Here is a 16,314-nt window from a genome sequence, read left to right on the forward strand (position 1 = left end):
GTCGCAAAGAGTCGGACACGACTGAGCGACTTCACTTTTCACTTTCCAGTATTCTTGCCTGCAAAACCCCATGGACTGAGGAGCCTGGCGGGATACAGTCCATGGTGTCGCAAAGAGTCCGACGCGACCGAAGCGACTTAGCACGCACGCACGCAACCCTAGTGCCTACGGAGAATCACGAATAGTGCTGAATTTTACTATCCGGTGACATTCACTTTCTGTCTTTCCTGCCAGCTCTGAAGGCCTACGAGAGCTCTTTTTGCCCCGTTTGTCCGTGGTATCGCCACCAGAATACACCCTGGCCCACCGCAGGCACTTCCCTGAATTCTCCGTACACAGAAAGGATGCAATGTTCCCTATTAAGCAGAAATTTCCTATTTCCCGCCGCTGCCTTACTGTTCTTGTCTCCAGAATACAGCCTGGCAAGTAAATATTTGCTGAGTGAAGTAATTTGTTGAAGGGCTGACAGCATGTCCTAGCGGTACCTGACGCCGGACTCCGTCTGCAGAGTAAGCCGCCTCTGTGACAGGACTAACGTGGGGGCGGCCGCGGGGGCGCACCCTCAGAGGACCCGGCTTTGGCAGCGCCCCTTTAAACCTGCGGTCAGCTCTTGAGCCAGGTCGGCATCGCCGCTTTAACCCGGGCATCGCCCCGCCCCGCCATTTCCGGGGCGGTGTCATTGCCCATTTAAGAGTGGCGTGCCCCGCCTCTAGGGCGGAGCTTAGGGGTTTTAAGGGAGGGGCGGTTGCGGCTGGGGTCCGCCGGGATTAGTGCGGTGGGCGCGCCTCTGGCCGCCATTTCTCAGCGTTTCCCCGGAGCCGCCCCCTCGCCGCCTCGCGCGGCCCTCTCCCCTCTAGTGGCCTCGAGTGGTCGCCGCCAGGTAAGCGCGCCACCCGCTTGGCTCCTCACGCCCTCCTCGCCTGCACCGGGGCTGTGGCCTCGCCGAGGACCCTCAGGCCGCCCGGCGCTTCGAGGTCGGCAGCCGAACTTGTCCCGCGAGGGGCGGGCGGGCGGCGGCCGAGGGGCAGGCGCGGAGGGAGGGAGGGAGGCCGGACGGGCGTCCACCTGCGGGCGGACGTGGCCGCTCCGGGACGTACCGAGGACGGGTAGCGAGTGCGCAGGGCTGACGCGCACTGGAGGCAGACCGGCAGGTGTCCGGCGTGGGGGTAGGGGCGTGGGGGCTCCGGGACCCGCTTTCCCCTGCGCCCCGCGGCCGGGCCCAATGCATGGCTCCTGGGGTCGGCTTCAGTAGTACCAACCTTTCTGGTTCTGCTGTCTGACCAGCAATAGCCGAGTCTTTTATACCTTTAGGCTACGTTTTAATATCAAGTGTGTTTTTCAGAGTTAGGGAAAAGTTTCCTTTCATTCCATTTCTGTCCTGTACCAGGTTGCTGAATCTGACACAGTGGATTGTTTGTACATAAGCTAGTTTGCAGGTTTTTTTCTTTAGGTAAAGTTCACTTGGAAACCACATGTGTGATTAATTGTTTAATTAGTCCCTTGCAGATACTTTCTGTCTTGGGATGACTAGGATGAAGGGTGTTAATATCCTGATGGTGTTCGCTGTAGGTTGGCTTATAGCTTTGTCAGAAAGCAAGTACTGGCGACAGGGTTTTAGAAAGACCCAGGGTGTTCTTAACTTGCTGTAAGTAATATTTCCTTGGGGTGAGGGTAGCAATTGTTCATCAAAGGTTGCGTCCACCAGTCACAGGAGAGTGTATACATGTCACGACAAACTTTTGAATTTTAGGTATGTATGAAAAAGTTAATTTAGGTGGTAAATGGATGACTTCGGTTTGCAGTTTCCAACTTAAACTCTTGCTAGTTCATAGCTGAAAAGTCAGGCGTAATAGATTCAATACTATTTTAAAAAATATGTGTGTGTGTGTATATATATATATCTACCATCCAAAAATTCCATTGTGTCATTTCAGACAAGCTCCTTATTGAGCGCCTGATAGGCATATTGCAGTGCCCGCTGGGTCACCGCGGGGAACGAGTCAGACTAGGTCTCTCCTTGCGTCTTGGTGGGGCAAATACCCAGTAAAATACAAGTTGCTATCTTGAGGGTTGCAAAGAGCACTCTAGGGGTACTAAAAGGAGACCCTGATTTAGAAAGCAGGGAATGATTTTCTGAGGAAAAGACATTTAAGCCAGAAATCTGAAGATGGCCATGTGAAGTGGGAGGCGGGGGTTAGGGTGGGGGGGTGGGAGGGGCGGTTAGTTGAAGGGGAAGGGGCATTCCAGAAAGCTGGAGCAGCTAAGGCGGAAAAAAGGGCCCCAGTTGAAAGACGCTTGGGCTGAGTGGAAGAGTTACTAGAGCAGAGCGAGCTGAGGGGAGTGGGCGCCGGAAGGGTCGGGGCGGAGGAGGAGCTGGAGCCGAGAGCAAGGCAGTTAAAGATTGTTAGCAGGAATCTGATTGGTGGTTGCTTAAATCCTCTGCTGTGGCTTGATGAAGGGTGCTGGGAGTGGGGGCGGGGTGGGGAAAAGTGAATGTGGCAAAGCTTTTAAAAACAATAAATTAAAAAAATTAACTCCTAACATATTAATATATTCTTATAGAAAAGTTAAATACCTCCACACGACCCTTTCTAGAGATAGCCTCATTTAAGTTTGTGTGTCCTAGTGCTTTTGTGTGTGTGTATATATAAAGTGTCTCTGTCAGCTGTATTTTGTAAAAACAGCTGTGTTCTATGCCGTTGGATAAACCATTATTTAACTACTTGCGTGTTGGTAGAGGCATTTAACATTTTCTTAATTATGCCCTGAAAATTCTTGTTTCTATGGCTTGAAGCGCATATGGGACATTTCTTTTTAGGATATCCTACCAGAAATAGAATCGCTGTGTGAAAGAGTGTGTGTGAACGTCATTGTTTTTCACATATCCTTTCCAATACTGGATATCTAGAGTCTTTTAAATGACAGTATCTTATATTTTTAATTTGGATTTCCTTGGTTACTACTGAGGTCGCACATCTTTGTAATGAGTATTTCTTTATTGCATGTCTTCTTTGAGAGCTTGTTTCTTCATATCGTGTCCATTTTTTCTCTTTGGGTTGTTTATCTTAACTATGTGCAATAGTTCTTTATTTAACTGCATGTTAATCCTTCAAAAATTTTTTTTGCAGAAAACAATTTAACAGCCCATCACCCTAATATAATGTTTATTTTTTCCTAGTACTTCTTTTACTTCTTTAGCACATCTGAAATTTGTTTTCTTATAAGTGTTTTCATATTTTTTAATAAAAAAACTTGTTTGTGGTATTGAGTTTCATAGTTCAAAATACATAGATATTAAATAAGAAAGAAGTTGTATTTTTCCTTAGCAAGTTAACTCTACTTGTATAATGAATTTTAGTTTTAAGATGTAGGAGGAGGTGAAAGAAAACTTGTTTTATAATTCACTTACTTCCTAGGAACCACAAAGTTGTAGTGCATTTTGAGCATTTTTTCCCTTAAAAAAGCTTTTTTATTATGGAAAAATTCAACATATACAGAAGTAGTCAGAAGAATATTATTAGTTTCTATGTACCCATCAGCTTCAACAGTTGATGGCCAGTAATCTGGTCAGTTGTCTCATCTCTTCCCACTTAACTCCCTTCCTTGTATTATTTTGATGTGAGTCCTAGAAATCATATCATTTCTTCTATAAATGTTTCAGTGTGTATTTTTAAAAGATTAAGATTATTCTTAAAAAACATATTTTAATGCCACTACTTTATCCAAAAGAAAGTTGGTAGTACTTCCTTGATTATCATAAACAATCCAGTTGGTGTTCAGATGTGTATGTGTATAATTTGTGTCTTTAGAAAGTTCAGATGACAACTGTCATGGTTTTGCAAGTTTATCTAATTACATAGGAGTATTCATACTTGTAAAATGAGGTTGTAATTCTCAACTTATAGCTACTGAATTATTTTTAAAATGTTATATAATTTAATATTTCAGCTTTTATTTTTATCATGTTTACAAATGCATTTAGTTTAAAACATCAGCTGGTTATGCAATACTTCTTATAAGTTATATATATAATAGTAAATATGATTGACAAAATATTTTAGTTTGAGATAATTTTAGACTTATGTCAAAGTTACAGTAGTAGAGTTCCCATGTATCTTTCACCTAGCTTCTCTCATTGATAACATCTGATAACTTAAGAAGAATCTAAAATAGTTCCACACTTTGTGATTATCTCTGAATCTGTAGTTCCTTTGTATCTCTCTTTTTTAATCTGCTTGCTGTTTATTTCTTGAATATGCTGAATTAAGTTTTAAAAAACAAATTCATCTTGTATGTTTTATGATTGTATTTTTACTCAGCATCTTTTTAGCTGTGGTCTTTGATAATTTCTTTCTTATTTCTACAATGTGAGTTTTGCATGAAAGACCAAGACTTAGAGTCAGAAAATCAGAGTTTGAGCCAGTGTCTTCACTATTTACCAAATAATGGACCTGGTTAGTGGTTTAATTTCTGTGACTTTTAGTTTGCTTATCAAAATAAGACAGTATTTTTAGGGAGTTTTTCTGAGTACCAATGGAGATTGTTTACTCCAATCTCCAAAGTAAACATTTGTTGCATTTGATGATGAAATGTACTAAGTGGCTAACTATTCAAAGTAGGAATTGTATCCTTCAGGAGCTTATAGTAAAGGAGACAGGCATGTAAATGAATAATTAAAATGCGATTAGTGAGACAAAAATATTTTCGTGGTTCAGTGAAAGTGATATGGGAATGACTAACTCTTCAGATGTCAGAGAATGTTGCTCAGGGGAGATACAGGTAGAGTTAAGTTAAAAGGAACAAGTAGGGATCCTCTGACATAAGGGGGTTAGAAGCCTTGGGGTGATAAGTACAGCCTTTTGTAGGCAGCTGAAATGAGACTGGCTAGCAAGGTCCAAAGGGAGCATTGTCCACAGGAAAAGAAGCCTGCGGAAGAGACTGGGCCCAGATGTTATGTGTGAGTGCTTTGTAAACTGAAACACTATCCGAAATTTTAGCTATTTCTTTAAGGTATAAACAGATGAATGTACAAATGACAAGTATGGTGGCTTTGCCAGTTTACCTGTTTATGCTGGAAGGTGGCTCAGCTGGTAAAGAATCCACCTGCAGTGCAGGAGACCTGGGTTCGATCGCTGGGTTGGAAAGATCCTCTGGAGAAGGGAACGGCTACCCACTTCAGCATTCGGGCCTGTAGAATGTCATGGGGTCCATGGGATGGCAGAGTCAGACATGACTGAATGACTTTCACTGAAGTCATTACTTGTAATATGTGTACAGTAATCTTTATGGATACTTATGTTTTCATGTAATAGCATTTGTTTATTTTTAAATTAGCTTTTATTTTTATCAAGTTTATCTAGTGGTAAGAGTCATCTGATATGAAGTCTTCTTCCAAAAAAGAGCATTCTCCTGAATTTTTCTTCCTCCTTAAGGCAACCACTTCCATATTTTAAATAATAAGCTCATTGCTGCTTCTTGATTTTTAGTTTCGCGTAGTTTCATGAACTACCTATTGAATTCCTACCAGGCAAGATGAGGGATTAACTCTCTGTTCACCCTTACCTGTATTAGCCACCTCCTCTTGAATTTACTTTATACTTACGGTTAGATCAGTATTAATGTTAATATATTATGACTTAATTATTAGCTGAGTCATAAGTGCACTGTGATTATTTCCCTCTATGCACAACTTGTTTTCTCTGTAATTAATAATTTATTTCTTGGCTTAGTTACATGTACTTATTTTTCTAAAACTCTTCTTAGTTTTGGAAGTTAAACTTTAGATTAGCAAGGTAGTTTTTATGATGTTTTCATTTTATATGTGCTGTTTTTAACCTCTTAATTATTTTGATTAACTTTAATGTTCTTAATGGAGATAAGGAAAGTAGCATTAATTTGACATTGTAAAGAATTGTTTATATTCTGTAGCAGCTTAAAGTCTGTAAGTAATAGTAGAATATGTGATAAAAACTTTCATTTGAATTATATTTGTATTTTAGCTAAAATAGGTGATCATTTTTGTGTTAGTACTATAAATGGTGAGAGAAGGAAGGAAACTTCTTAGGATAGTTGTTATTATCAAAGGGCACCTTAGTGTATGGCACCGTATCCTAGTGTTTGTAGAGGTATATGACTGTTGTACACATAATTTATTGACCCAAAAGACCTGATGAACTTAATAAATGTTTACCCCTCTCTTGGCAGATTAGCTCCTTACAACATAGTCCAGAAAACTTAAAATTGCTGTGAGCTCAATGCCGTGAGCTCTATTTTATGTTAAGGTCTTTAAAGTCGCCAGTTTTAATTTTTTTCCAATTTACTTGACCAGGTGTTTTTTTAAATAACGTATCTCTAATGTCCACAGAACTGTACTAAACTACGCCATTTGTCTGAGAGCAGATTGTGGGAGAACACTGACCCCTTTTTTCTCTTGGTTCCGCAGTGACAAGATGTTGAGCTTCTTCCGCAGGACGCTCGGGCGCCGCTCAATGCGCAAACAGGCCGAGAAGGACCGGCTCCGTGAGGCCCAGCGCGCAGCCACGCACATCCCTGCGGCCGGGGACGCGCGGTCCGTGATCACCTGCCGGGTGTCTCTTCTGGATGGGACCGACGTCAGCGTGGACTTGCCGGTACGGAGGGTGGGCTGACTTGTGTGTTCGTCCTGAGGTCACTTGCTTCTTCTGAGCTGGTACCTTCCTGGGGGATGAGTTCAGCTGGTGCTGGTCAGGCGCCGAGGTGCACAGGTGCCTGGATCAGGTGGCCTGAGATACCTGGAGGGATAGTAAACGCTTCGCTGGAATTAGTGGCAGCTAACCGGAACTTTCAGATGTCAGCGCAGTGGCTGACTGAGTCCTCTGTGTGTGTTTGTGCGTTCTTTGGGAGGGCATTATGCAGCGTCCTTTCTGGGGAATTCTCACAGTCGTGGTTGAGCAGTGAGACTATTTGGGAAGAATAATGATACTTACAGGGATCCCATAAGACTCATAGTTCTCTGAACTTTTTTTGTAATTTTCAAGACACTTTCCTTTCCTTGCATACAAGTACTTTCTCCACCCTTGGGTGTGCTTGTAGAAATTTTAATGGAATGAAGTGAGGAAAAGGACTTTGTTGATAATCCCTCAGCTCTGACTGCCCATCTTTTTCTTCCCAAAGTAGTTTGCAGGATGGTTTTTCCGAACACTGTAATCTTTATTTCAAGATTGGATGTTGTAATTATATTCAGATTTGGGTGGTTTTTTTTTTTTTTGCAGTTGTGGATAATCATAACTCAATGTGAGACAGTCCAATGTATTTGAAAGGACTTCACTTATTCCTAGCAGGTCTTTTTCTGAGGGAGGAGAGGTAGCTGTATGGTTTGGGGGGAAGTAGAGTTTCTTTCTGAGCTGTTTGCTAATACCAAATCTCTTTCTCATGCCTTTGTCCTGTATAAAAAGGTTTATATAACTAAGCTGTAAAATTTGTGATTTGAGGTGTCATTGAATGTTCTAGTATCGTCCCTCCCCATAGATTCTTTTTAGTACACACTCCTTCACCCAGAATGCAATTTTTAAAAAACACTTTGTGCGAGGTGATGGCTTGGTTGCTGCTATAATATATAGTCCAATAAGTTCTGGAAGACCTTCAACTCACAGAGTGAGAGGTTAAGGAATTGGATGACTTGTTTTAATGAATATTCTGATTAATTGAATAATTTAGAATGTACTAGTGTATTTTTTACGTTTTAAAAATAATGGCATGTGATGAAATTGCACTTAAGACACAGGATATCTTGAAATGTTTTGAAGTCATGTTTATGAGTATTTATTATATTTATACATGGCTCAGTCACTCAGTCATGTCCTGACTTTGCAGCCTCATGAACTGTAGCCCACCAGGCTTCTCTTCTCTGGAGTTTTCCAGGCAAGAATACTGGAGTGGGTTGCCATTTCCTACTCCAGGGGATCTTCCCGACCCAGAGATTGAACCCATGTCTTTTATGTCCCCTGCATTGGCAGTATTGTCCAGTATTCCAATATGTGATACTTTGTGAGGATAGTTTGCATATTCATTTCTTATTTGACAAGTATCCTAAGAATTCTGTGTACTAGTTCGTTAAAATATTCTTAGGTATGTGGCATAAAACTTGAGATTGCTGTATAAGAGAGTGGAAAGAAGACTCTTATTACCTAATATTTGAAGTATGAAGTCTCAAGTTTGCTGATGGAGGAAAAGATACTAGGAAAGTAGAATTTGGAAAGGAGTTTTTTAAAAAGCCAATGTATTGTGGAGGAGAAAACAGCACTAGGTTTTAAAGTAGTGGAATAAACGGCTAGTGACTGGTATGGAATGGTTTCCTTTGCTTGGTGTGCTCAGTAAGGGCCTGTGATGCTTGATTAAGGCCCAGAATGTTAGCCAGCCTCTCTTAATGCAGACAATTGTAGTGAAAGAGCCAAGAGTTTTAGATTTGACTCTTTGTGGAAGTAGAATACTTGCCTTTTCAGCTCTGCAGTGCAGGTGAAACCCTAGAGTTAGTAAACTCTAGGTGCTTGTGTGGATATAAAGTGGGTATATTCCCCCTCCTCCTTGCCCCAGCTAAACGCCTTACTGCAGAAAAAGGCTAGAGGAATAGTGATTTCTGGGAAGAAGTCTTCATCTGTTTCTGATTTAGCTTTTCAACCATTGGAGTTAATTTTGGAAATTGAATGAAGTACATGCTTATTTCCCATTGGGGTTAGCGTCTGTATTGATCGTGATCTATCAACACGGAACTCAGATGATTGCCCAGGCAATCTATAAGGGGTTACCTGTAATTAAATACAGAAATCTAGGTCTGTTCAATTTTCAATTCAATTCAGTTGCTCAGTTGTGTCCGACTCTTTGCGACCCCATGAACCGCAGCATGCCAGGCCTCCCTGTCCATCACCAACTCCTAGAGTCCACCCAAACCCATGTCCATTGAGTCAGTGATCTATACGCTTCAAACTAATATATACTGGTAGTAATGGTCATTTTCTTTGTTAAGTTCTCTTTTCCTCTCAAAATTGGAGGAGGGATTTAAATATCTTCTACTTTTTTTTTTTGAAGGTACTAATACCTTTTAGTAAATGATGAAGGCATCAGGGAGAAATTCCTAATTATCCCTGACATTTAAACTTTCTCTTTGAAAATGCCACAGTATGTCCTTTGATTTATGAGCTTGGAATTGGTTAGTAAACTCTGCTTTTCCTGAGTTTTAAATTAATAGGAAATATTTGATTAACCATTACATAATAATTTTTATATATCTACTGGTACAGATGCTGAAGTCTTCAAATTATATAGACCTTTATGTCTCAAAATAAATGAAAAACACCCCGTGTTCACTGATTGTAAGACTTAACATTAATAAGATGGTAGTACCCCCAAAACTTTACAGATTCAGTATAATCCCCAACGGAATATCAGCTGGTTTATTTGTGGAGATAGACAAGCTGATTTTAAAATTCATGTGCAATTGCACGGGACCAGACTAGCCAAAACAATATTGAAAAAGAACAAAGTAGTAGGACTTATATGTCTCAATTTCAAGGTTTAATATAAAGCAGTAGTAATCTAGATGGTGTGCTTTGCTGGTACAAGGACCAATGGAACACAATAGAGAACCCAGATATAAACCCACACATCTATGGTCAGTTGAATTTTGATAGGCTACCAGAGCCACTCAGTGGAGAGAAGAAGAAAAGTCTTTTCAACAGCCATTTGTATGTGAGCAAGACACACAGAAGAATGAAGATGGACCCTTAACTCCTACATATACAAAAATTAACTCAAAATGGATCAAAGTCCTAAACATAACACTATAAAAGTCTTAGGGGGAAATATAGGAATAAATCTCCATGACCTTGGATTTCATACTAGTTTCTTGGATAATGACACCAAAAACATGAACAATAAAAGAGTAAATAAATTGAACTTTATCAGAATTATAACCTTGTGCCTTAAAGGACACCATCAAGAGAGTGAAAAGACTGTCACATAATGAGAGGAAGTATTTGAAAATTATATATCTAATAAGTAGCTGGAATATGTGGAGAATTGTTAGAACCCAATAATAAAAAGACAACCCAGTTTAAAAATGGCCAAAGGATCTGAGTAGAGCTTCCTCCAAATAGGATATATGCAAATGAACAACAAGCACATGAAATGCTTGACAACATTAGTTGTCAGAGAAATGCAAATAAAGACCATACTATTTCATACCAACTAGGAATGCTAGAATAAAAATGTCAGATAATATCAAGTGTTGGTGAGGAAATGGAGAAACCTGAACTCTCTTATATGTTTCAACAAGAATGTTAAAGTGGTCAAGCTGCTCTGAAAAACAATCTGGCAGTTCCTCAAGTGATTAAACGTAGTTACCATGTGATTCAGCAATTTCATTTCTAGGCATATGCCCAAGAGACTTGAAAACATGTTTACACAAAAACTTGTACACAGATATCCATAGCAGCATTATTCTGGATAACCAAAAGGTAGAAACAACCCAGCTACCTTTCAGCAGACCAGTGGACTAACAAAATATGTTACATCTGTAAATAGAATACTGCTGGACCACAAAGGAAATAGGACTGATAGCTTCTACATGGTACGTGCTACATAGGTGAACTTTGAAAGCACTATGCTGGGTGAAAGAAGCCAGTGACAAAAGATCGCACACTATGTGATTCCATTCATGTGAAAGTCCAAGAGAGAAATCCAAAAGGGGGAAAAATTACATTAGAGGTTTCCTAGGGTAGAGGGTTGGAGAAGGCAATGGCACCCCACTCCAGTACTCTTGCCTGGAAAATCCCATGGATGGAGGAGAGTGGTGGGCTGCAGTCCATGGGGTCGCTAAGAGTCGGACACGACTGAGCGACCTCACTTTCACTTTTCACTTTCATGCATTGGAGAAGGAAATGGCAACCCACTCCAGTGTTCTTGCCTGGAGAATCCCAGGGACAGGGGAGCCTGGCGGCTGCCGTCTGTGGGGTCTCACAGAGTCGGACATGACTGAAGCAACTTAGCAACAGGGTAGAGGGTTAGAGAATGGTGAAAAGGGTAGTTAGGGCCATAGCTAAAGGTTATGAGGTTTCTTTTGAGGTGATGAAGATTTTCTGAAATTAGTTTGGCTATGTCTTTGAATTGTATACTTAAAAAAATATTTGTTAGGCTATGCCAGGTCTTAATACAGCATATGAGGTCTAGTTCCCTGACCAGGTATTAAACCTAGGCCTCCTGCATTGGGAGCACAGAGTCTTAGCCACTGGACCACCAGGGAAGTCCTGAATTGTATAGTTTTAATGGGTAAATGATGTTGTTCAGTTGCTAAGTCATGTCTGACTTTTTGTGACCCCATGGATTGCAGCATTCCAGGCTTCCCTGTCCTTCACTATCTCCCAGAGTTTGCTCAAACTCATTCCATTGAGTCAGTGATGCCATCCACACATCTCATCCTCTGTTGCCCGCTTCTCTGCCTTCTCTCAATCTTTACCAGCATCAGGATCTTTTCCAGTGAGTTGGCTCTTCACATTAGGTGGCCAAAGTATTGAAACTTCAGTTTCAGCGTCAGTCCTTCCAATGAATATATTCAAGGTTGATTTCCTTTAGGGTTAATTGGTTTGATCACCTTGCTGTCCAAGGGACTCTGAAGAATCTTCTCCAGCACCATAGTTTGAAAGCATCAATTCTGTAGCATGCAGCCTTTTTTATGGTCCAGCTCTTACATCCGCATATGCCTCCTAAGAAAAACCCATAGCTTTGACTATACAGACCTTTGTCAGCAAAGTAATGTCTCTGCTTTTAAATACACTGTCTAGGTTTATCATATCTTGTCTTCTAAGGAGCAAGAGTCTTTGAATTTCATGGCTGTGATCACCATCCTCAGTGATTTTGGAGCCCAAGAAAATAAGTCTCACTGCTTCTACTTTTTCCTCTCCTGTTTGCCATGAAGTGATGGAACCAAATGCCATGATCTTAGTTTTTTGGATGTTGAGTTTTAAGCCAGGTTTTTCACTCTTCTTCTTTCACATTCATCAAGAGGCTCTTTAGTTCCTGTTCACTTTATGCCATTAGGATGGTATCATCTGCATATCTGAGGTTGTTGATATTTCTCCCAGCAATCTTGATTCCAGTTTGTGATTCATCCACCACAGCATTTTGCATGATGCACTCTGCATGTAAGTTAAATAAGCGAGTTGCCAATATACAGCCTTGTCATAAATGATCTGGTATGTGATTTATATCTCAAAGCTGTTTAAGAAAAAGAACACATAGATTTTTTTTGTATACTTATGTTTTATTCCACTTAAGGTTTTTCAGTAGTTAAGGAACATGATAAAGATGATACATAGCTTTGATTTAGAAGTGATATGGTTGATTTATTACAGGAGAGAGAAGCAAGAGACTGTACGGTAACATAAAGTGAAAGTGAAAAGTGTTAGTCACTCAGTCATGTCTGACTCTCTGCAACCCCATAGCCTATAGCCTGCCTTACTCCTCTGTCCATGGAATTCTCCAGGCAAGAATACTGGAGTGGATGGCCATTCCCTTCTCCAGGGCATCTTCCAGACCCAGGGATTGAACCCAGGTCTCCTGCATTGCAGGCAGATTCTTTACTGTCTGAGCCAGCAGGGAAGCCCCTGTACAGTAATAAAGACATAAGATAATGGGGCTGCAGACTAATTGTGGCTGTGAGTTTGCAGTAGAAGAAATATGTTGTATGTGTATATGGGAGGAGGAGAATGAAGATTAGAAATGAGCAAAATATAATTCAAACTCTGGTGTAGAGGATAATGTTGATTGTGTGGAAGATCATGAAAGGGTAGTTGGGCTGTCCTGGAAATAAGGGTTGAAGTGGGGAAAAGAGCTTCAGTGGGATGTATTTAGAAGCCATATTTTAGAAGGCTTAAAGGAATTATTGGGGACTGTCTTTTATTTTTTGGATGTTTTATAGTCCTTTGTACCTAGTGGGTGCTTAATAAATAAATATTGTTTAGTTGTGTGAGGAAATGCATGAAGGGAAAATGAAGGGTTGGAGAATGGGGAAAAACGAGATTTGGCAATAAAAGGAAGACAGGAAAACAACACAGTAAAAGGAAGACAGAACACAGCAGGTAGAGAATGGCTGCATGGGGAAATCTGAGTTTGTTTATATGGATTTATATACACAGGTGGAAATGATAGGAGGAGTGCTCTAGGAGTCTAATGGAAGATGCTATCTTGATGTTTTTCGTCTTCATCAAAAAGAGGATGTGAAGTGAGCACTGGGTCTGAATGAGGTGATGACCTAGATTAATGTGTTAGGCGAGAAAAGGATATAAGCAATGAGCATTGGTCTAGATTTAACTGAAAAATTGTAGTTTGCCAGAGCTGTGTGGATCTTTGTTTTCACTCTTTGTTTTCTGCTTGGTTCCTATTCAGTAGCTGCAAGGTGAGAGAGTATATGAAAATGAACAGGATGTTGACCCTGGGATCAAGTATTTCACATCCATATTCTACACACTCTGGACACTAGTGGACCTTCTTACTGTTTGCCCAGGCAAAGTAGACCACTTTGCAACCCTGTGCCTTTGCACAGGTTTATACTAACTAGAATTACAGAGTAGCACAGGAAGGAGAATTTAGTGTCTGGCTTTTTGGACAGTAACACAGATGTACTGATTTTTGAAATCAGAGTTCATTGGAGACCTAAAGTACATTCTAAGCAGAAAGAACTGCATTTTGCTAAGGCTCAGGTAAGACTTACTGGGGGAAATTATAAACAGGTAAAAATGCTAAAGTGATAGGAGAGAAGGCTGTAAGAGTAAGCAAGAAACAGTTGTTGTTGTGGTTTTCTAGTTGCTAAATCTTATCCAACTGTTTTGGACCCCATGGACTGTAGCCTGCCAGGCTCCTCTGTCCCTGGGATTTCCTTCTCCAGGGGGACCTTCATGATCCAGGGATCAAACGTGTGTCTCCTGCATTAACACGCAGAGTCTTTACCACTGAGCCACCCGGGTAGCTCAGGGAACAGTTAGGAAAAACTATTTTATGTCCTAGAATTTGCATCTTAATCTGTAGAGAAAGAGGAATAATTAAAGTGTTTTAAAGATGAGAGTGATGTTCTGTTTTGCCGTTTTAGAAAGAATTACGTTGGCAGTTTCTACCTCTTGATCTTCTGACTCTTGCCTGTCTTCAGTGTGTCTGTTCTCAGCCCCACCATAGACTGTCAAGATTCCGTATCTATCTTCATTTTGTTTCTGCCTAAGGCGACAGAGTTGTGTTAACCCTTTAGTACTTTTAGGCAGATTTAACTCACCTGCATTTCCTTGGCATTTTGTTTATACTGCAAGGATAGCACACATATTTATTGTGTTTAAACTAGTTGTGAATGATTTTTATTCTTACTAAGAACCTTGAGGATGAGAAATACAAGCATATTCAGCCATACATCTCTAGCGGCTAGTACATAATAGATGTCTGTTCAGTAATTGTTAAATGGTATTGAATGATATACTATGTCAAAAATATTATTTTCTGTAAACTAGTAAGTGCATAATGAAGTAAAAAACCTTAAAGTAAGGAATGAGAAAGAAACAAAAATACTAATTCAAAAAGATACATGCACTGCAGTGTTCATAGCAGCAGTATTTACAGTAATAGGCAGGACATGGATGCAACCTAAATGTCCATTGAGAGAGGAATGTATATATATACAATGGAGTATTACTCAGCCATAAGAAGGATGAGATTTTGCCATCTGCAACAATGCAAATAGACTTGGAGTATATTATGCTAAGTAAGTCGTATAGAGAAAATCAACTACTGTATGATATCACTTATATGTGGAATCTAAAAAATAAAGCAAACTAGTGAATACAACAGAAAAGAAGCAGACTCACAGATGTGCAGAACAAACTGGTGGTTACCAGTGGGGAGAGGAAAGATGGGCGGGGCAGGCCTGGGGAGGGAACTGTGAGGTACACGTTACTCTGTATGAAATGAATCAGGATGTATTGTATAGCACAGGGCATACAGTCAGTAGTTTACGATAAGTGTGAATATAACCTTTAAAGATTGTGAATCACTATATTGTACTTTTGTAACTTATATAATATTGTACATCAACTATACTTCAATAAAAAAATTTTTTTAAAGACACTATGTTAAAAAGAGACATAATGGGATAGATCCAATTGTTTTAGGAACTCCAGGGTTGATAGTAACAGATTGATAGTTTTAAAAATTATGATTGAGTCAGGTGTTCACCTACTCAGGATATTATCAAGATCACATTTTCTGTCCAACTGCTGCTAAGCCTGGGCAGGAGAAGGTGCAGGGCTGCCTCTGCCTAGAAAAATCCTGTTGGAGGCTATGCTTCTGTGAACCAAAGGAGAAGGGACAGCGGTGAGCTTGTTGGCCCTGAACTGGAAGCCCTTCATATACAGAGGCCTGACCACCTAGCTGAGTTCAGTAAGTTTCCAGTTGATTTAACCAAGACACGGCTCCAGATTCAAGACCAGAAAAATGATGCAGACTGTAAAGAAATCAAGTATTGAGCAATGTTGAATGCGTTAGTGAGGATAGGCAGAGAGGAAGGCCTGAAAGCACTGTATTTGAGGAGTACCCTTCAATGTTACACCAGGCTTCCTGTGGCGCCATCAAGATAGGCACCTACCAGAGCTTGAAGCGGCTATTTGTCAAGTGCCCAGAAGATGAAACCCTTCTTATAAATGTGGTCTGTGGAATTCTCTCTGGAGTCATATCCTCAACCATTTCCATTCCAGCTAATGTATTGAAAATTCAGATGGCAGCACAAAACAACACTCTTCAAGGAGAACAATAGGCAACTTCATTAACATTTACTAGCAAGAGGGAACAAGAGGACTATGGAAACGCGTGTCCCTTATTGCTCAGAGGGCCACCAATGTTGGCTGCATGGAGCTGTGGGTTTACAACCTCACTGAGAAGCACCTGATTTTCTCCCACCTGATGGGAGATATTGTGTAACCCATTTCCTCTCAAGCTTTAGCTCTGGATTGGCAGGGGCCCTGGCCTCAAACCCTGTCAATGTGGTGAGAACATGTACAATGAATTGGAGTCCTTCACGATGGCAGACGCCCTGGTTTCACAGGTACCCTGCATTGCTTGTTATAGACATGGAAGAATGAAGGGGTTTTTTGCTCTGTGTAAAGGGTTTTGGTCAAGTTGGTTGAGACTTGGTCCTTGGAATATTATTTTCTTTGTGACGTACAAGCAGTTGAAGGAATTGAATTTGTGACAAGACTGCATGAGACATCCTTCTGAAAATGCTTACTTCTGAAATATCAAAGCTTCCAG

The 16,314-nt window shown here is 40.7% G+C and overlaps 1 protein-coding gene and 1 pseudogene across 1 annotated transcript in view; both read left to right on the top strand.

The window, feature by feature from the left end:
* Window positions 1-6,449: 6,449 nt before the first annotated feature.
* Window positions 6,450-16,314, top strand: part of EPB41L5 (erythrocyte membrane protein band 4.1 like 5) — a 155,703-nt gene continuing 145,838 nt past the window's right edge. Inside the window, exon 1 of the mRNA XM_052659770.1 lies at window positions 6,450-6,629. Coding sequence (XP_052515730.1) covers window positions 6,450-6,629 — 180 coding nt within the window. The remainder of the gene's footprint in view (window positions 6,630-16,314) is intronic.
* LOC128066694 (kidney mitochondrial carrier protein 1-like) lies at window positions 15,382-16,255 on the top strand (annotated as a pseudogene).

Source organism: Budorcas taxicolor, chromosome 2, assembly GCF_023091745.1.
Source record: "Budorcas taxicolor isolate Tak-1 chromosome 2, Takin1.1, whole genome shotgun sequence".
Lineage (NCBI taxonomy): Eukaryota > Metazoa > Chordata > Mammalia > Artiodactyla > Bovidae > Budorcas > Budorcas taxicolor.